This window comes from Selaginella moellendorffii, unplaced genomic scaffold (genome assembly GCF_000143415.4).
Source record: "Selaginella moellendorffii unplaced genomic scaffold, v1.0 SELMOscaffold_107, whole genome shotgun sequence".
In the NCBI taxonomy this organism is placed as follows: Eukaryota; Viridiplantae; Streptophyta; class Lycopodiopsida; order Selaginellales; family Selaginellaceae; genus Selaginella; species Selaginella moellendorffii.
In genome coordinates this window covers 438027-458104 of record NW_003314368.1, presented here as the reverse complement: position 1 = coordinate 458104, position 20078 = coordinate 438027, and the positions used below count along the sequence as shown (strand labels likewise).

Below are 20078 nucleotides of genomic sequence, written 5' to 3'. Positions count from 1 at the left end.
CTGGGGCTTAGGGTTTAGGGCTCGGGAATGCGGAGATTTCTCTCCGTGAAGCGCGCGAGAGCCGCGGGCACTGTGTCCTCGTCGATCAAGGATTTTGGAGAGCCTCCGATCCTCTTGCAGCGGCGCGTCGTTGTTACCGGTAAGGATTTCACAAGAGAATCGATGAAAAACTGTTTTGAGCAGGATTAGGATTGGTATCGCCGCTGGGATGTGGAGTAGATTACGCTTGGGAGAGGCTTCTCAACCGGAAATGCGGTGTGCGCGCGCTCAAACAAGATGATTTGAGGCTGGAACACGAAGATGAAACGATTCGCGCCGCGGTAATGAATAATCTTCCTTCTCATGTCGTGGCTGCTGTTCCCTACGGCACGGGACTCGGGGATTTCAAAGCAAATGTGTGGATGTCCGAGAAGGTAGGCTTCTGGAATTTCGAGTTCATACTTTGTTAACGCTTCTTTTTTTTTTCCTTCTTCTACTGAGCAGAAGTTTGCTCCCTTCATTGCTTACGCAATGTGTGCTGCTGCTGAGGCTCTTTCTGACGCGGATTGGAATCCTTCCGAGAGTGATGAGGCCAGCGAAAGAACGGTAGCTTTTTCTTTTTACGCGCGATTTCTTTTTTCTTCATCTCAAGCATTGAGAAGAACGTAATGGTTCTGTCTTAATTCTCTAGGGTGTGGCAATAGGTGGTGGCATCGGGTGTATAACTGATGTTTTGGAGGCGGCCCAGCTCATTCGTGATTATGTGAGTTTTTCCATCGGTTTTGTTTGTGCCTACCTTGTTTGTATGCCGCCAGCGGAGTAACAGATTAAGTCCTTATTTCGTTCCTCGCATCTTGATAAACATGGCCGCGGGAAATGTTAGCATAAAGTATAAGCTGAAGGTGGGAGGAAAGATCTTTAGTCCCTGTGCGTATGAAAACTATTTTTCTTGTCAGGGGCCCAACCATGCGGCAGTAACTGCATGCGCGAGTGGTGCTCATTCAATTGGAGATGCATTCAGAATGGTTCGATTCGGAGATGCAGATGTTATGATTGCAGGTGGAACGGAGGCCAGCATCGATGCGCTTTCACTAGCGGGCTTTTCCAGGTTTGCAGGTGTTTGCAATCGTTTTCTTAGTGACATTATATATAATGCTCTTCTATTCTTTTATCTTGCCCAGAGCAAAGGCGTTAAGTACTAGATTCAACGCATGTCCCGAACGTGCTTCACGGCCATTCGACAGTGATCGTGAAGGTTTTGTGTAAGTGAGTGCGGATGTTTCTGTGTTTGAGGCTAACTCGTGTAAGTATAGGATTGGAGAAGGTGCGGGCATTATGATTCTTGAGGTAAGATTTGTATTGAGAAAAACACTTCTGATTTGTTTCTAGGAATATGAGCATGCAAAAAGACGAGGAGCAAAAATGTACGCGGAAATCCGTGGATATGGGATGTCGGGTACCTCGTCACTATGGTTATGCTGTTGCTAACATATTGTGTTTTCCAGGTGACGGCCACCACATCACTCAACCGTCTGAAGATGGGAAAGGAGCTGTTCTGGCTATGAATCGAGCTTTGCAGCAAGTGAGCTTCCGTTCTTGTTAGCGAAACCCAGATCTAACCTCGATTTCATGTTAGTCCGGACTGAAACCCAATGAAATCGATTATGTCAATGCTCACGCAACATCGACTCCGCGAGGTATGACAAAGATTCCTGCTGCTCTTTTAAAGCTTGTTGATTTGAAGCATAGGTGACAAAGTTGAGGCTGTGGCCATCAAAACTGTATTTAAGGAGCATGCAGTAACTGGAAACCTTGCGTTTTCCTCGACCAAGGTATGGCGCTTCTGGGACTCCACTGAGCTTTATTTATATTGGTTTGCAGGGAGCCACTGGACACCTCCTAGGGGCTGCTGGAGCCGTAGAGGCGATCTTCTCAGTTTTGGCGCTACATCACGTAAGCCTGTACCTTAGTTCCCCATGTAACCTTACGTTCGTCGTGAAATTTTTTCTCAGGGGCAAGCTCCGCCAACTTTGAATCTGATTCTACCCGATCGGGTTTTCCACGACGGCTTTGTACCCATCGGCTCTACAAAGGCTATGTCCATTCACGCAGTCTTGTCAAATTCATTTGGCTTTGGAGGAACGAATGCATCCCTGGTGTTCACCTCTCCTCCGAGTCACTAGAAAACAACAACATTCCAGACTGGAGAGGATTCTCTCAAAATGACTCAAAAGTTCATGGTATCACAGTCCGTTTGTGTTCCTGGGGACTCGTTAGCCATTGCTCGAAGCAATATGTTAAGTACGTAGCCTCTCCAGCGATCTCCTGCGAATCAAGCAGGTAAATGTAGCTTCCACAGCTTTGGGTAGCGATCTTGCAGATTTCTATCGCTTTAGACACTTTCAATGCCCCTGATGAGTTTGGTTCCTTTGTGATTTTTCAGGAAGTCGCAATTAGCTTTCGTCGTACTTATGTAAGCTTGTTTATAACTCTACACTTTCCTGTGCTAACATGGTTCATGAATGCAGGACTTGTCTTTAGAGGTATGCTTTGGTTCTTGCTAGGACATATATTTCAGTCCGATGATAGACACCTTGAGGTATGACAGATACTTTACTATGGCTTACATCGTGTTAATCGGCTGAGGCTCAAGAAATCAGCACTTAAGTTTTCAAAGACCGTGTCTCCCTCGACCAAGGTATGGCTTATGTTTGTCTTGAATTGGTTTCGAGAGGGCTAGGTGCTGTAGAGGTAATATCTATCCTATTACGTAAGCTTGTACCTTGTTAAAGTCCTGCACACCAGCTTTGAATCGATGCGATTCTACCTGATCGGATTTTCTATGATGATTTTGATGTCTATTCTCAGGTAGTCCTGTCAAATGCACTTGGAGGAAGAGAACAAATGCGTTTGTGGTGTTCTCCCGGAGCTCAGCAGCTATGCAACTGAAAGAGAGAGCCTAGACATCATCATGGTGTGACTCGCAAATAATGCAACAACAAAGGTGTAGATTGGAGAGAATTGTCTTCCCAATCGACATCACAGACAGATAAGTTCCAACCCCGACTCTTATGGAATCCACGCTGTTCTAATTGCCTTTTCGCGCTGGATTGATTGTCTGGGATTTCCAGTTATCAGAGGTTCTACCTTTTGGCAAGCGTTCTCATACAGTACTTTGAAGTTTCCACGCGTCGCTATGGAGCTCCCGACGCGAACTTGCTAAAGAGCTTCATAGAAGGTTCGTGTGTTCGTATTTTCCATACAATCCATACGTCGCTCTTTGGTGCCGTCACGTTTAGAATGCAAGCTGGAAAAACAAACAAAGAAAACCATCGATCCCGGTTGTCCAAGCAAAGAATCTTTGCCAAGCATTCAGAGCCGGTGCTTTTGGGATACAGCTCAAACGTTCTCCAAGGCTCGTTTTCCATCATTGAAAAGGGAATGCGTACAAAGATTTTTTTTCCCCATGAGGAATTTGCCAGACCCACCGAATCAAGAAATCAAAGGTTTGCAAAGCTTTGCCCAAGTAAGTAGTGGTCATTTCTTCCTTCCTTGGAGACAAACGAAGTTTTGAGTGTTTGGGTGTGGCAGGACTCCGTAAAAGGGCCTGGTTGAGCGACACGTCCGGCTTGAGTGGCGGTCCAAAAGTCTGAGAGTCCCAATGGAGGGTAAGCCTTTGGCAGATTTTTAAGGGAGGAGATCGCCATGCGAGCGATCTTGTGATTAATCTATATTACCCTGTGGTCCAGCCTCACGGTATTTTTTTTCCAGGAGATTCGATTAGCAGCCAATTTCTGAAGTAGACATGAGTGGAGAGTGCGCGAAAACAAAGACCGGTCGGCCGGGCTCTCGCCGTATAAAGGTTTCTGCTCCGCAGCACACTCTTTCCAGGTTCGGCTTGCTCGTCCAGAGTTTTAGAAGGTCGATCGATCCGTCGCTGATCACTTCTTCTTCCCCCTCTTGTTTGCAAGCTTACTAAGTTCCACGATCAACTCTATCATCGATCGAGTCCCGAGCAAATTCTTCCACGACCACCTCCGAATCCCCGAGCAGAGCGACCATGAGGATCGAGACGACAGCTATGGATGATTTGTGGCTGGGGATGCTGACACTAGCGCTCGTGTACATGGTGATGAAGACGGTGGCGACGCTTGAGAAGATGAGCAACAAGGCGGACGCGTTTGTGAGTCGCATTGGAGCGGAGGTGGAGTCGGCCGGGAACAAGCTGAGCCAGGAGGCGAGATGGATCGTGCAGAGCCTGGAGAGAAACGCACTGAGCTACACGGGGGACCTCCTCGGCCACGTCCAGAGCGTGGAGCTCCAATGCTACAGGAGCAAGAACGGCATTGCGTTTGGGCTTGGGCCAAGGACGCTCAAGAAGAAGAAAAGGAGCCATCACCACCACCATGCACTAGCAGCACTCTCTCAAGGTAGAGAGGAAAGCTCTCAGCTCTTTGATTCTCGATTCTGGGGCTAAGACTTCTTCTTGTTTTTTCCAGAGGATTCATCAGCCTTGCAAAAGACTCACCACCACCACCACAGCACTCTTTCTCTCCACAAATGCATCGACAGGATCCTCAAGAACAGATACAAGTGCAAGTGGCCACTGAGCCTTTCTTTCGGCAAGCAGCAGCAACATCGCCATTTGCAGGCCGTTGAGAGCACTACTTAGTCCCGCACTTGGCAACATGTGAAAAAAGCATTGCAAATATCTGTAGAGTGTACAGAGAGCACTACTTCTGGGGACTCAATTCTTTTTGTGCGTTTTAATAAATTTAATCTTTACCAATACTGATACTGTGTGTAAATATTATCTACTAGAAACATAAGATCCTAACTGTGATATCTTATACCATAGTCAGGGAGTAGAACATTATCACTCTCATGTTTATTGATATTTATATAACTTAAATGTTTACAGCGCAACTGAGGAGCATGGGACTCTAACCTATAAAATCTCAATAGGATAAAGTGAGATGAGAGCCAGAAGAAGAAAAGACAAAGTAGGTAAAAAGTATAAAACCACCCCAGTGCCAAATAACATATGGTTATGAGAATCTTTCGAGGCTAATCTAAGGTGTTTTTGTTTGGAGGAACTCCAGTGTTAGAAAAGCAAAGATTTTTTAATGAATAGAATACACCAGGGCACCGAATTCATGTGTCCCTCACTATAAGTTTTTATGAAGCAAAGTTGTGTGCAGGGGTGTGGTGGTGCATTGCATTCATCCAACAAATGTGTCTTTCAGTCACAAAGACAGCCAACATCAAGAACAAAGGGCCTTCTTTTTCAGAAAAAATTTGACCATTGTCTCCAGCTTGCTTAAGTTTCATTAGCCTGATTAAGTTATGGCTAGTGCTCGACGAATATGCCGCCGAGGTGCCGCGACAGGAACCGTTGATTCCGCCCTCGTGGAGCCATGTTACCGGTCGGATTGTCAGCATCAACGGTCAGGGCCGAGCCGTTAGAACAATGTATGTATGCACTATTAAACATTGTTTAGTTCGTTCCTCTTCGTCGTCCCCTTGTGGAGTGGCGAGAGAGGCGAGAATTCTTTAAAGCTGCTCGATTGAGATCGTTGGCGGTGTTCTTTGTTCTTGGAGGCGAGCGAGTAGTAGTAGTAGCACTCGTTGCTGGATTGTTTTTCTTGTTCTTCTTCCCTCCTCTTCTTCCAGCAATGTGGAGACGAGCTCTAGAACCGCTGCTGCCGCTGCTGCTACTGCTGCTCCTCAATCTTCTAGCGGTCTCTTCCTCCTTCAGCCAGCCCGACTTTGTCACGCTCCAAATCGCCAAGCCGCCAGTCGTAGCCGTTGAGGAGCAAGAAGAAGCCGCCGCCGCCTCCGCCGCCACCGCCGCCAAGGCGCCGCTGGACGAGCTGAGCTTCAGCGTCCCACTGCTCCACCGCGACGCCCCTTCCTCCCCGCTCCGCCCAAGCAACGCCACCACCAAGCAGCTCCTCCTCGCCCGCCTCCGCAAGGACGAGCTCCGCAGCAAAGCCATCGCCGCCACCATCGCCCTCGCCACCAATGGCTGGCGCAAGTCCGACCTCCGCCATCCTCTCCCAGGCCAGTCGGAGTCTCTCGCAGTAGCAGGGCTAGCCTCTGGACGAGGAGGACGAGGCCACGGAGGAGCTCGACGAGGATTCGCGTCGCCACTCATCTCTGGCATAGCTGGCGGCAGCGGCGACTACTTCGCTCGGATTGGAGTCGGGACGCCGGCTCGCAGCGTCTACATGGTGGCGGACACCGGCAGCGACGTCTCTTGGCTCCAGTGCTCTCCCTGCCGCAAGTGCTACCGCCAGCAGGACCCCATCTTCAACCCCTCGCTCTCCTCCTCGTTCAAGCCTCTCGCCTGCGCCAGCTCCATCTGCGGCAAGCTCAAGATCAAAGGCTGCAGCCGCAAGAACGAGTGTATGTACCAGGTGAGCTACGGCGATGGCTCCTTCACCGTCGGCGACTTCTCCACCGAGACGCTCTCCTTCGGCGAGCACGCCGTGCGTAGCGTCGCCATGGGCTGCGGCAGGAACAACCAGGGGCTCTTCCACGGCGCCGCGGGGCTGCTCGGCCTGGGACGAGGACCACTCTCGTTTCCATCCCAGACGGGGACCTCCTACGCTAGCGTCTTCTCCTACTGCCTTCCCAGGAGGGAGTCCGCCATAGCTGCGTCGCTCGTTTTCGGTCCCAGCGCTGTCCCGGAGAAAGCTCGCTTCACCAAGCTGCTTCCCAACCGGCGGCTGGATACGTACTACTACGTTGGGCTCGCGAGGATCAGAGTTGCCGGCTCGCCTGTGAACATCCCCCCGGATGCGTTTGCCATGGGTTCCAGAGGCACTGGTGGTGTGATCGTCGACTCTGGCACCGCCATCTCCAGGCTCACCACCCCGGCTTACACTGCTTTACGCGATGCGTTTCGGTCGCTGGTAACTTTCCCCTCGGCCCCCGGGATCTCTCTCTTCGACACCTGCTATGATCTCTCATCCATGAAGACGGCCACCCTGCCTGCTGTGGTTCTCGACTTCGATGGTGGTGCCTCGATGCCGCTTCCAGCCGATGGAATTCTCGTCAATGTGGATGACGAGGGGACGTACTGCCTGGCCTTCGCTCCTGAGGAGGAGGCCTTCAGCATCATCGGAAATGTCCAGCAGCAAACGTTTAGAATCTCGATTGATAACCAGAAGGAGCAAATGGGAATCGCACCTGACCAGTGTACTAGCTAGCTTCTTTCTTCCATAGCCGAGGAAGAAGAGAAAAAAAAAATCTCCAGAAAACAACACGAAGTTTGTTTGAGCAATCCATGAAAATCAATATACCTCAGAAGCGATCGATCGTTTGTACACATTCATAACAGCCTTCTTAACTTTCACTCGAGAAGAAAACTGTTTCTGTTGTCTGTCCTTTCGCGGCGGCCATGTTTCCTTCCTGTATCAGAAATCCATGTGGTATCAAAGCGAAAGAAAACAAACGAAGGAAGCAGACAAGTATCACAATAGCAGGGAAGCAGCAGTGTACCTGTTTGAAGCCATTTGTCATTTCCGGGAGGATTTCCTCGGCTCTATCAGGCTTCAACACTGTTCTTCTGCTACACGATGATGCTCGAATCCAGAGTCGGCTCTCTGTTTGCTAGTACTGTATCGTGTCATCCAGTTGCTAGTCAGCCAGCTTTGAGACAAAGTCTCTTTCGGTGGGGAAGATCACCGGCTTGTAGATCTCGCAGACGTGGCGATCGTCGAGGAAGACCCTCTGTCTGGTTGGGTTCCTCGTTCACCACTGCCTGATGTGTCCGTAACTCCCTCGGCGCTTTATTACTTCGCATGGCCCTCGCTTGCGAAGATTTTTCAACGTTGATGGCAGCAGCAGCAGCAGCAGCGGCAGCGGCAGCGGCAGAACTTCGTGTCACCCGTGTAGTCATCGGAACTGGCGGAAGATTCTTCTGCATGGATCCTAAGATCTCGTCGCCATATAGTAGAACGCTTCTCGTAGAACCTTGACCTCGGAAGTCGGGCTGTGACGGTGGAGGAGGAAGAATGGAGGAGAGTGGCACCGCATTTTGCCTCAGATACTCCAACGAGTGACGAAACAGTTCTTGCTGCCTTTGCTGCACTATTTCTTGCTGAAGAAGGCTTTCCAGTTTCTGTCGGCCACCATCTTTTTCGTAGACAGACGCCTCTAGCTCTCTCTGCGTTTACAACACATTAAACATGAAAGTCGTATGCTATTGTGGAGTTACGAACCTCTAGAATATCCAGGGCTACCGCAGGATCCTTGATGTTCCAGAGGGATTCTCCTGGAGCAGTGGCTTCGAATGCAGGCGGCAAAAGTCCATTTGACCTCTCTAGTCCCTTGAACTACATAGAATACTTGTATGAGAAGGCAAAATATAAACGATTACTTACATAAATATGTGAGAGTGCTTCCTCGGCAGTGCACCTTCGACCAGGATTGAAGGCAAGCATCCGGAAAAGAAGATCCAAAGCTTCTTGATCGACGTATCCTAACAATTGTTCAGTCAGATTTCCTGCCTGAAAATATGGAAAGAGTCAGAATGCCGTGAGAATCCAAGACCCCTCACACAAAAAAGACGAACACATAGAAAAAGATAGAAAATCACTACAACTTGAAGAGACTACTTACTCTTCCCGGTAGATGTTTCAAGTACGATCTCCAGGACTCGCTCGGAACGCTCTCGATGTCGCTCCATCCAGGAGTTCCAATAACGTTAAAGATAACATCCAACTGCAGTTTCGCGCGTCAGAAAAAAGAACAATTACAAGAGTAAGAACCTGCTCATGAAGAGGAGAGTGTCCATCAGTGGTGTAGCTCACTCCTTGTCCTGGTGTTACTGGTTCTTCCCTGGTTTGCACATTCTTGAGAATCAACACTTGAATAGCTAGTGTTTACCGGACACCAAACAAAGGCCGCAGTGGAGGACCCGTCATATTTGGATTGATGGACCGTATCAACAATTCCTGCACAAAACAAGCATTTAAAATCGTGATATCGTTGCTGCTAACACTTACCCAGAAAATACAACCAAGTGACCATCTGCATAAAAAGCAAAAAAAAATTTCTCTTCAGCCTACGGGTGTGTAAATTGCAGCCTCGAGTACTTACATGTCAATGGAAGAACTGTATTGGCCACGGGACATGATAACTTCAGGTGCTCGATAGCTGGGAGTGACAACCTGTTGCGGTTTCAGAATGCCGTGGTCACACAAGCGGAAGAAGATATTACCATCTTCGTGTATTGCCTGGTCAGGGACTTACGACCATTCAAAATTCTCCCGCTTGTGATTCCAGTCTGAAAATCTGTATTTGCGGACTGCAAAAGAAGGTGATTTCAGATTTCTAGCCCGTGACTATCTTAGTTTTACCTCCTCGGCAGACCGTGAAAGGCCAAAGTCACAGATTTTAACGGACATATCGGCCATCAAAAGTATGTTCTCGGACTTCAAGTCCCTGTGACTCCATAGAATCAGCGCAAGTTTCATTCGCTAAAAGTGAGCTTCTGTACCTGTGCCAAACACGGCATGAATGGATATAGCTCATGCCAGTGAGCAACTGCCACATCAAAAACTTTACATGTTGTGGCGTTAATGGTTCTCGCAAATGATACATGTCACCGCTGTAAACAAATCCCGGACAAAACGCGTCAAACGATAGACTGTGAAAAAGAGAAATACTCGACGAACCCGTCAGCAAACTCGGTCGCGATATACAGATCGATTCCGCCAGAGACTTCCATGGACATACTTATAAAAACATCCGTCACTAAAAAGGGAACAATGAGAACTATAGCAAAAAGGAAAGAAAAAGTAAGGAAAACTGGCTTACATGTGATGACATATCGATGGGATAAACGTCGCATGATACACACTTCGCGGAGAACTCTCTTGGCCAACAGAGGACAGCAAAGAACATCTCCAACTCTCTGGAAGAAAACCATCGAGCTATAATTTTTCCAAGAGCTCGTACCTTGAGAGCCACAGTGAGCGAAGCCTGGCAATCGGTGGCACGGCAAACATCTCCATAAGATCCAGATCCTATGTGCTCGTGGAGCCGGTACCTCGGGCCGACTGCGCGACACGAAATCCAAGCATGAAAACATCGAAATCTATGCCAGATTTTGGGAAATTTCGAGCGCCGGATCGATCGCCATGGCCAATGTAGCAAGCAGCGAGAATCTAGAGCGTACCATTCCAGAGCTTGCCGCAGATCTTGTACACGCCTGGAGCTGGAGCTTCCATCCAAAACCCTGGACAAGAATCACACGGAATTCGATGCCGCCGCGCCTCACAGCTCCCGAAATCATCAATCTCGCGGCAGCGAGGCTCATGAATCAAGAGATCCGCGGAGAAGAGAAGATCGAAGGAGAAGCAGGAGAAATTTCGCGCCGGGTAGTCCTCCGAAGAACAAAGACCTCGCGTCGTCGTGTTGCCAGGCTCGAAGATCTCCAAATTGACGGGCGGGCTGGTGGCCACCGTTGGATCGCCAAGCGAATAACTCGCCACGTGCGTGGACTATTAGGGCTTTGCATTTTCGTTCCCTTTTACATTCACATATTTTAAGTTGGAGCCCTAAGGTTTCAGGGTGGCGAAATGCTGAGCAGGTTGTGGGAAAGAAAATCTAAAGTTCTCAAAGCCAAGGGCTCTAGCGATGAGCCACCAAAGGAATTGGAGGCTAGGCCCGTCGAGAACACTGATCCACCACCAAAGGAATTGGAGGCCAAGAACACTGATCCACCACCGAAGCAATTGGAGGTCAAAAACACTAATCCACCGCCAAAGGAATGGGAGGATAGGCTCGTCAAAAGCACTGATCTTACAGTGTCACTGGATAGCTTTCCTTACTACCTTGAGTAAGCTATACTTTTGTTCTGGCTAGAACTTACGGTTGCTGGCAGCCAAGAAACTCGAGATATGGTCGTCCATTGCGCCACTGCTCATTTGCAGCATCCTGATTTGATGAAACGGATGAAAGTCCTAGACTCCACCAGCTCAAGGATCGTTTTGCATGGACCACCAGGCAAGGAATCTCTAGACAAGGAAAACCCCTTTTCATGAATCCTTTGTTCTGCAGGGTCGGAGATCTATCAAGAGACTCTGGCCATGGCTGTGGCCAAGGATCTCAATGCTTCGTTTCTTTCTCTCCACGGGAATCTGTTGTCGCCTTATAAGATAGTAAGCATCGTTTGCATCGTTTCTGCTAGAACTTCTATAACCTTGGAAACTTTAAATAGAAGAACAAGGCTGATGATGATGACGGGCAAGAAAACGATGAAATCGATGAAGCGTTTGTAAAGTCGAAGGTGCGTGATTTCATAAACCAACTGAGATTGCTTACAGTTGAATATTCGACTCTAGGACAAGCCCCAATTAATCCAGAGTGGAGATTATGTCAAGTTCGTGGGAAGCAACGATCCTGACAGGTAAAACTTCTACTTGGTTACATCGCTTCACTACGTGGTTTACTGGACTGATAGACATAATTTGAAAAACGGACAATTGGGTTCGGTGGTCTTTTCGAGAAGCAGCATGGTCGCTGTAAAATTCGAATCTACGAGCTGTGTTACCTATTGTAGACGTACGTAAAACCTTTTGTTTGCAAGTTTTGATAGATTTGTTTTCAAGCAGCTGAGGAGCTTCAATTGTCCTGTGATTCTTCCTGCAACGTCATCAATCATCTACAAATGGTACAAGTTTCTAGATTTGTTTTGCAAATCTTGTAATGCTCCCGCTTATGAAGGTTTTAGAGAGGTGCACACGGCTGGTGGTGTACTTTCCTGATCCGGAAGACTGGTTTCGGAGAGCTGTGGCAATAACACAGAGGAAAGAGTTCCTTGAGAAACTGCAGGATAAGCTAGACATGCTCTCGGGTGGTATAGTACTCATTGCATCGAGGATTAACGTTCAGAACAAGTGCACCCGAAGCCCGGGGCACACAGGTTATTACCTTGAAGACATTTACAGCTTATTCGAGAACAAGGTGAAGATTGTTCCACCAAAGGTAAGAACTCTTCAACCCAATCCTCAAACCACTGTAGCTTCAAGCTATGGCTACCTCCAATCTATGTTTGTAATTCCAGGACAAGGATATGCTTCAAAAGTGGCAAGATGAGCTTAAGAGTGACTCTGCCATGTATAGATCTAAAACAAACACTAAAAAGATTGAGGAGGTGCTTGATCTTTTCAACTGGGAATGCAAAGGCGTTAAAGATCTCAAGATCCCAGATGAGGTTTCTCTCACTGATAAGGGTAAGGGCACGCTAAATTTAGTCGACCCGGGTAACGTTGTGTTTAAACTTTGCAGAGGCTGAGAGGATCGTAGGGCACACTCTAAACATCCACATTTCCCAAGCTTTGGATTCAGCATCCAAAGGCTCAACCGGAACTTCCTTATCCTTAGAAAGGTATTGAATTTAGTTCTTTGATGATCTCACTTTGATTTGATGATCAGTCTCCAGTTATCTGTTGACAAATTGGAGATATCAAAGAATACAACTACTAAGATGTTAAGAAATGTAAGCAGGGGCCAATGTTCATTCTCTAAGCTAACATTGAATAGGGCATATGCAGATAGCGTACGACGAGTACGAAAAAATGCTTTTGCCGTGTGTGATTGCTGCTGGCGAGACTGGAGTGTCGTTCAGAAATGTTGGCGGCTTGAAAAAAGTAAAAGCCACACTGCAAGAGCTTGTGATCCTTCCTTTGACAAGGCCAAAGCTATTTAGCAAAGGAAATTTACTCAAGGTAATCCAAGTTCACCACATATGCGAAAGCTTCTCACACTCCAAAAACTTCCAGCCTTGCCGGGGAATGCTCTTGTTTGGGCCTCCAGGAACGGGAAAGACACACATTGCAAAGGCTATTGCCTCGGAAGCAAACACGACATTCATCGGCATCACAAGCTCAACAATCAGCTCAATGGTACAAGTGTTTATATTTTAGCGTTTGATCTTGACTATCATCACAGTGGTACGGTGAGGCCGAAAAGTTGGCCAAGGCAGTCTTCACACTGGCAGAGAAGCTCGCACCCACGATTATCTTTGTGGATGAAGTGGACAGCATTTTAGGAGCAAGAGGCGAGCTAAATGAGGATGTAACCTCTCGCAGCGTCAAGAACGAGTTTATGACAGCGTGGGATGGCCTTCGCACCAAAGATGACAAGAGAGTTATGGTTTTGGCAGCCACGAATAGGCCATTTGATCTTGACGAAGCTGTCATTCGGCGTCTCCCCAGAAGGTAATACTGATCTTAGCTTGCCCCGTTGCAACTATCTGTAATCTCCGTCGATTCAGGATCTTGATCAGTCTCCCGAAGGGGTCAAGCCGAGTGGAAATCCTCAAGGTTTTGTTGGAAGGCGAGAAGCTGGACAAGAAGTTTGATTTGGAGGAGCTGGGCCGTTTAACAACTGGATACTCAGGAAGTGACTTAAAGGTAAAATCTTTACTCGATTACACCTCTAATTGTATCGCCATGTATACAGAACCTATGTACTGCAGCTGCTTACGTGCCAGTGAGGGAGCTTCTGGCTAAGGAAGCTGAGGTAGTTACAACTTTGACTCTTACTCTCTCAAACTTTCCAAAATCTTTGCAGCTCAACGAGAAAGCAAATGACGATGTGGAAATTCGACCATTGTGTGTGGATGACTTTAAGAAGTCAATGTGCAAGGTTTGACTTTTGAGTTGACTGGAAAGTTAACCATGAGAGTTTGGTTGTTGCAGGTTTGCCGCACGGCACGCTTTGTTAATACTCAACTGGAGGCCTGGAACCAGCAATATGGTGAAGTTAAGGAGAAAGACATGGAGATCGTCAATGGCGTCTACCAGAAACGTAAACCAAAGGCACCATCTTATTTCATTTAAATCAATTCATGTGAATAGAATATAACATGACATATGTAAACTATAATAAAGGAATGAGAAATGCAAGTGATTGTGAAGATTAGCAATGATAATGGAAGAATCTCCTGTGCTGTGATGATGAAGATTACTCTGAAAAGGAAAGAACAACAACAGGAAAAGGTGGAGAAATTGAATTGTTGGCTAATGATTCTAGCTATTGCACCAGAATTAATGCTTTGCAAGAGGTAAATTTTCTACACGTCTTAGTAACTCCTCTTTGTTGAGCAGCTTTCAGTGACTTGTAAACCTCTGGTCGTGTTTCTACGTGATACAGAAAACTGGTTTGGTATAGCAGTGAAAACACCGGAGATAAGCAAGAATGTCAAGGAAGAGCTCTGCAAAATTTGTGGTTTCATTACTTTCATTGCATTCAGAACGTCTGAGAAGGACAATGTGCCTTACTGATATGCACATGAAAACGTTATTCCCCTCACTAGCACCAAAGGTTATTATTCTTACAAAGAATTGTAAGAGCTACTAGTTGTTTTTAGAGCTACTTGAGCCATATTTTGAGCCAGCGTCAGCAGGGCAGGAGAGGTCACAGCGCGACTACGGCAGCCACGATAGCGACCAGGGCATGGAAGGCGGCGAGGGTGGGCACAGCACAAATGGGATTTAGGCGGGAGGCTCAAGCTTCAGCAGCGGCAGCACAACTGGTAGTGGCAGCACCACCAAGCAACGGCACCAAGCAGTAGCAGTAGGACCAAACAGCATCGGCAAGTAGCGACTGTGTAGTGCCTGACTAGCTCTACGACATTGAAGTTTTTCCAAAGGTTGGAATTTGCCTGACCGATCAACATGCATATCATGTCATGGATTGAGTGTGGGACATGAACCAGGTCGATCAAATGCAGCATCTTCAAACACGAGGGAACAAGCTACAAGGTTTCTTGGTTGAGGACAGGCAGCTCCAATTCTCTAAAAGAGTCCCTTAACGAGGTTCACTGACAAGTTTTTCAGAGTGATGTCTACATAGATGGGCAAGTCAGCATCAGCTTTGCTCGGGGATTTGTGGCAATGCTCTCTGGGAATGATGTGTGAATTGGCAGTTTCAAGAGTGGCTCTCTCCAACTCATCTCTAGGAAAGTTTTTTCACACTGAAAATGCTATATATACATGTTTATTTTTACAAATTAATATATAGATTCTATATAATTTTATTATATTTTTCAAGTGTTCTTTAATGGTTCATATAAATTATGCTCTCTTTCAAAATTTGGAGGCTCATGAGTTCTTACAATTGTTTTAAATATATGGTGATGCCTCTTGATTTGACTAATAACCCACCTATTTCTTAACATCAATAATCAACAGAAAATGAATAATGATGCTTAACCAAAAAATTTTGTTTAAAAAAAATATAAATTAAAATAATTATTGCACTAGCTCAGAAACTAAAAGTGTCTAATAAACTCTTTGAAAATGTTCATTCTTGATATTTCCATGCAAGTCCTTCAATTCCACAAATTAAATATGTAAATAGGATAAAATAGTGGTGATTTTCTAAATCAACTTAATACTATTAATAAAATTAACTTTCACTAGGAAACCTTTAATATATGTTTAGCTAATTAATAAATAAATAAATAAGTGTTAAATGAAGTTATTTTATAATGTGAGTGCTTGGAATACAGAAAATATACATATCAATTAGCCCAAAAACCCTAGCTTATATACAAGAGTGAGTGGTCTGGATTGAAACCAATCGGACGACTACCAAAATCTCACTATGCTAATATTAATATACAACATTATAACCATACATTTGGCCCTCACATCATTCCCTCCTCTCGGAATAATGGAAGACCATCAGGGTTCTCTTGTAGATGGGCCAGGATCTGAAAGAACATTAGGAGGAGACATTGGTAGATCAGTAGATGGTATTAACTGCTCTTGATCCCTTTGTATGAAGTGTTTCAACTGTTGCACATACACAATCTCTGGAGGATCAGTCTGCTGGACATCATGCCAAACTTCATAAACTTGTGGTCCCACTTGCCGCAACACTCGATATAGTCTTTTCCATTGAGCAAGGAGCCCTTTAGATAAACCACATATCATAAGATGGGGAAAATGGACTAACACCAAGTAATCCATTTTGTATTCTGCAGGTGGATGATGATGGGAGTTGTAGCGCCGTTATTGTCCCACTTGTAAATGGCCTAAGTGTTCAGTAGATTCTGCTTGGACAAATGGAAGAATGCTCGTCAAATACTTATCACATGACCTAGTATCAGTACCTTGTGGCAATCGTGAAAGTAAACCTAGCTCTGTTGGTAATATTGGATCATGACCATATAAGAGTTTATATGGTGAAGCACTAACAGAACTTTGCACCCATGTGACATATGCATATTGAAGAAACGGTAAATAACCATCTCAATCCGAATGTTGAAAGTTCACATATTTCGCGATCATCCTTTTGAACGTTTGAACGAGCCGTTTCACTAGACTATTTAATTGTGGATGATAAGCACTCGTAAAAGTGTGGTGTATCCCCAACTGAAACGTTAAAACATGAAATGCCTCAGCCATAAATGCGGGACCATTATCTGAAAGAATGGACAAGATTGCTAGAACACCACTCAATTGAGGAAGAAGTATCCAACAACAATTGCAATGGTGTTAGCAAGAGCACTAACTTCCACATAACAAGTCAAGTAGTCAAAAGCAATAATAACATACTCATTACCAATAGTCGATTGTGGAAAAGGTCCCATAAGATCAAATGCCACCAACTCAAACGAACGGGAAACTACAATCTACTCTAACTGTCCTATGGCACGAGGGGGAGTATTACGAACTTGGCACCAAATGCAGTTATGCACATACTGGATAATATCACGTCGCATCTCCGGCCAATAGAAAGACCTGTGTAGCTTCTCAATCATACGACGATGTCCCATATGCCTACCTAGAACAAGAGAATCATGGTAGGCATGGAGAAACTGCAGAATAAAGACAGAAGGCACCACCAATAGTAAATGATCATCAACATCCATCCCCACAAAATAAAGAAGGCCGTCTTTAAGGTGATATTGAGAATGTAAATGCCGGAAAGGCAAGTCATCAGCATGTGATGTAGGATTCTCAAACCCATCTTGAAACCTTCAAATCCACGGCTCAATCTTTTGAGCTTCGCGAACCTTATCAAGAGAAGATAGATCTTTCTTTATGCCTTGTGGACACTGAATATTAAATACAGCAACTGCTGTCGCAAATGTGACTTCGGGTATTGAAAGATACTTGTTGGCCAATCCTTACGGGCACTCTTTCCTTACTGCCATGATTGTCAAGACCCCCAACAAGATCAAGACTGGAAAATGTAGAAAACAAAGAGAAAAGCTAGTGGAAACGAAGAAGAGGCCTTTAACTGGCGTTGATTCAGATTGTGGAGAAATGGAACAAAGCTAACCTATATATACTATAGGTTGATGAAGCTCTACCACTCTTGGATCGAGGATGACCTAAATATAGTTGAGGTCGAGGAGACGCCACATCATCATCAAGAATGTGGCTCGAGACTCAAGGATCATACGGGAAATCAGAGAGTCAGGAATAAGGAAGTGTCTTGAGAGTCAGGAATATGGTCTGCAAGTCAGGAATCTGGTGAGAGTCAGGAATGTGGTAAGAATTGAGGGATTCCTGACAGCACCCCCTCCTCAAGAACGAGTGGAATGAGGACGTGAATGAGAATGAAGAGGAGGATGAGATGGGCGGCGAGGGACGGGAGATGGAGAAAAAGAATGAGGACTGGGATGAGAAGGATAGTGACAGTGGAAGTCCTGAACAAGGTCAGGAGAATGAATCAGGTTGTCCGTAGGTTCCCAAGTGCATTCTTCAGGTCCATAACCCTTCCAGTCGACTAGATAGTAGAGTTTAGACTGTGAGATCTTGGAATCAAGGATGTCCTGAACCTCGTACTCAGACCCATCCTCAAGCTGCACTGGTGGATGAAGAGGAAAGTGCAAGGTGATAAGTGACAAAATTAATGATGGCAGTGATAGGGAAAGGACTGAGGCGTTTGAAATCGAGTTTGGGACATGGCCTGGTGGTGGAGATATTTTGCCTGAGGAGCTAGACTTTATCCCCGATATTGTAAGGGAGACAATCCTGACGATGGACACTGGCAAATGTTTTGTGAGATTCCTGAGCATGATGGAGGTGGAAGGAGATGGAGTTGTGGATTTCCTGGAGGTTAGAGACAAATGCCTCAGAGTGGGGATTTGAACAAGAGGACTCAGATGGAGAAGGAAGTGAGAGATTGAATTGGGGATTTCGGCCAGAGTTCGCAAAGAAGGGGGAAACTTGAAGAGAGGAGTGAACAGAGTTATTATAGGAGAACTCAGCAAGGGGAACGATATCGAACCAGTGATCCTAATGATAGTTGATGAAGCACCTCAGGAATTGTTCCAACGTCTAAATCGTTCGCTCGAACTGTCCATCAGTTTGAGGATGATACGCCAAAGAGAGGTTGGCCTTCACTCCAAGCAGCTGCAAAAACCGTTGCCAGAAATGAGAGATGAACTAAGGTCCCCAATTCGAAACCACATCTACAGGAATCCTATGAAGTTAGGAAATTTCCCTGAATACCAGTTTTGCCATGTCCTTGCCCGAAAACTCCTTGGTATATGGTAGGAAATGTGCCATCTTTGTGAAGCGATCCACCACAACTAAAATGCTGTTGAAGCCTCCAGAACTCGGAAGATCACTCAAGAAATCCATGGAGATGGATTCCCAAGGACCTGAAGGGACTGGGAGGGAACAAAGCAAACCTAAAGGAAGGTGGTGAGGTACCTTATTTCGGGTGCAAGTGTCACAGAAGGTAACAACAGCTTTGATGTAGTCGTTGATGTGAGGCCACCAAAAGTCCCGTGCAACTAGCTCATAGGTTTTCACAATGCCGAAGTGACCAGCAATCGGGCTATCATGGCATGCCATCAAGACCAACGTTTGAACATCACCTTCAGGAACGTAAAGCTGCTCCCCACGGTACAACAAGCCATCTAAGGACTTGAACTCATCAAATCGCTGGTAGTCAGGAGTCACTGGGTGTCCAGCCTGAAGATGGGGGAAAATGTCACTGGCAAGGTCATCAGATTGAAGATCGTTTCTAATCGCATCCATCAAGGAGGAGTCCTAAGGGGCCAGGGAAATTGCCATAACTTGAAGCCGATCAGGACCGAGGATAAACTGATCTTGTTGATTGAATGTAGGATTACCAGGCCTGAGACTGAGATAGGAGCGCCTTGAAAGAGCATCAGGAAGGCCTTGAAGCTTTCCAAGTCTGTACTTGATTACAAAGTCAAACCGACTCAGGAATTGTGCCCACCTTGCCTGACAACGGCTCAAAACTCGGGAAGTGGCAAAGTACTCGAGATTTTTGTGATCTATCCAGACCGTTGTTTGATGGCCCGCCCCTCCAAGAAACGACGCCACTCTCCAAAGGAATCCACGATGGCAAGGAGCTCCTTGTGGTGGATTTCGTAATTGATCTTTGCAGGCTAGAATTTCCGAGAATGGAAAGCGACCGGATGAAATTTCTGATCAGCTCCGAGTTGAGACAGCATAGCATTGATGGCAAAGTCGGAGGCGTCAGCCTCGATGAAGAAAGGTTGTGAGGGATCAGCATGGATCAAGATGGGAGCAGAACTAAGGGCCGCCTTGAGTGTGTTGAAGGCCTGCTGGGTAGCAGCAGACCAAGAGAAGGGAACATCCTTGCAAGTGAGATATGAGAGGAAGGACAATGTCAGAGTAATGATCAATGAATTTGCAGTATAAGTTGGTAAAGCTAAGAAAAACCTGAACGTCCGACATCGATTGTGGAGGCTCCCATTCGAGAATAGTCTTGACTTTGGCAAAATCCATCGTGATACCCTCAAGAGTGACAATGTACCCAAGGAAATTCCATAGACTCTTGATCGAATGAACATTTCTCAAGCTTCGTGTATAGGTTGTGTTCCCACAGCTTTGCCAGCACCTTGCGCACATGCTCGTTGTGCTCCTCCTGAGTTTTTGAGTAGATGAGGATGTCATTGAGGTAGACGATCACCATCTGATCAAGAAACTCCCGAAAGATGTCATTTGCCATGTGTTGGAAAACTGCTGGAGCATTTGTCAAGCCAAATGGCATGACAGTGTACTCGAAGTGGCCATAGCGGGTTTGGAACGCAGTCTTCTATTCATCACTAGGCCGGATCC

At 46.2% G+C, this 20078-nt stretch overlaps 4 protein-coding genes across 9 annotated transcripts; 3 read left to right on the top strand and 1 right to left on the bottom strand.

The window, feature by feature from the left end:
* The first annotated feature begins 26 nt into the window (after positions 1 to 26).
* On the top strand, positions 27 to 4770 carry LOC9631038 (3-oxoacyl-[acyl-carrier-protein] synthase, mitochondrial). Of its 6 annotated transcripts, XM_024664161.1 has the most exons (23): positions 27 to 139; positions 184 to 413; positions 484 to 585; positions 671 to 742; positions 795 to 881; positions 936 to 1087; positions 1161 to 1241; positions 1293 to 1326; positions 1369 to 1435; positions 1485 to 1561; positions 1616 to 1676; positions 1729 to 1811; positions 1861 to 1932; positions 1992 to 2319; positions 2423 to 2452; positions 2508 to 2522; positions 2588 to 2677; positions 2848 to 3217; positions 3279 to 3505; positions 3571 to 3647; positions 3751 to 3870; positions 3951 to 4409; positions 4479 to 4770. In XM_024664161.1, exons 1-14 carry the CDS (start codon positions 28 to 30, stop codon positions 2160 to 2162), a joined length of 1401 nt encoding a protein of 466 aa, XP_024519929.1. In that variant the 5' UTR covers position 27; the 3' UTR covers positions 2163 to 2319; positions 2423 to 2452; positions 2508 to 2522; positions 2588 to 2677; positions 2848 to 3217; positions 3279 to 3505; positions 3571 to 3647; positions 3751 to 3870; positions 3951 to 4409; positions 4479 to 4770. The 6 variants fall into 6 exon arrangements, with proteins under 6 accessions (XP_024519929.1, XP_024519926.1, XP_024519928.1 ...); XM_024664158.1 differs by having other exon boundaries at positions 3571 to 3870; XM_024664160.1 differs by having other exon boundaries at positions 2848 to 3505.
* Positions 4771 to 5299: 529 nt separating this feature from the next.
* LOC9630991 (aspartyl protease family protein 2) lies at positions 5300 to 7306 on the top strand. Its single transcript, XM_002990320.2, has one exon. It carries the CDS (start codon positions 5655 to 5657, stop codon positions 7191 to 7193), a length of 1539 nt encoding a protein of 512 aa, XP_002990366.2. The 5' UTR covers positions 5300 to 5654; the 3' UTR covers positions 7194 to 7306.
* LOC9631035 (mitogen-activated protein kinase 5) lies at positions 7236 to 10471 on the bottom strand. The gene is made up of 16 exons (XM_024664109.1): positions 10169 to 10471; positions 9949 to 10049; positions 9808 to 9904; positions 9666 to 9744; positions 9488 to 9598; positions 9348 to 9432; positions 9209 to 9295; positions 9088 to 9158; positions 8994 to 9018; positions 8875 to 8942; positions 8757 to 8826; positions 8608 to 8709; positions 8370 to 8495; positions 8208 to 8321; positions 7486 to 8152; positions 7236 to 7395 (listed from the first exon to the last, which is right to left on the bottom strand). Exons 1-15 carry the CDS (start codon positions 10218 to 10220, stop codon positions 7628 to 7630), a joined length of 1713 nt encoding a protein of 570 aa, XP_024519877.1. The 5' UTR covers positions 10221 to 10471; the 3' UTR covers positions 7236 to 7395; positions 7486 to 7627.
* Positions 10472 to 10571: 100 nt separating this feature from the next.
* Positions 10572 to 14572, top strand: LOC9630990. The gene is made up of 11 exons (XM_024664139.1): positions 10572 to 10831; positions 11053 to 11110; positions 11213 to 11281; positions 11719 to 11979; positions 12549 to 12722; positions 12946 to 13214; positions 13271 to 13409; positions 13459 to 13518; positions 13698 to 13806; positions 14152 to 14270; positions 14396 to 14572. The coding sequence occupies exons 1-11, from the start codon at positions 10572 to 10574 to the stop codon at positions 14570 to 14572; spliced, it is 1695 nt and encodes a 564-aa protein (XP_024519907.1).
* Positions 14573 to 20078: the final 5506 nt, after the last annotated feature.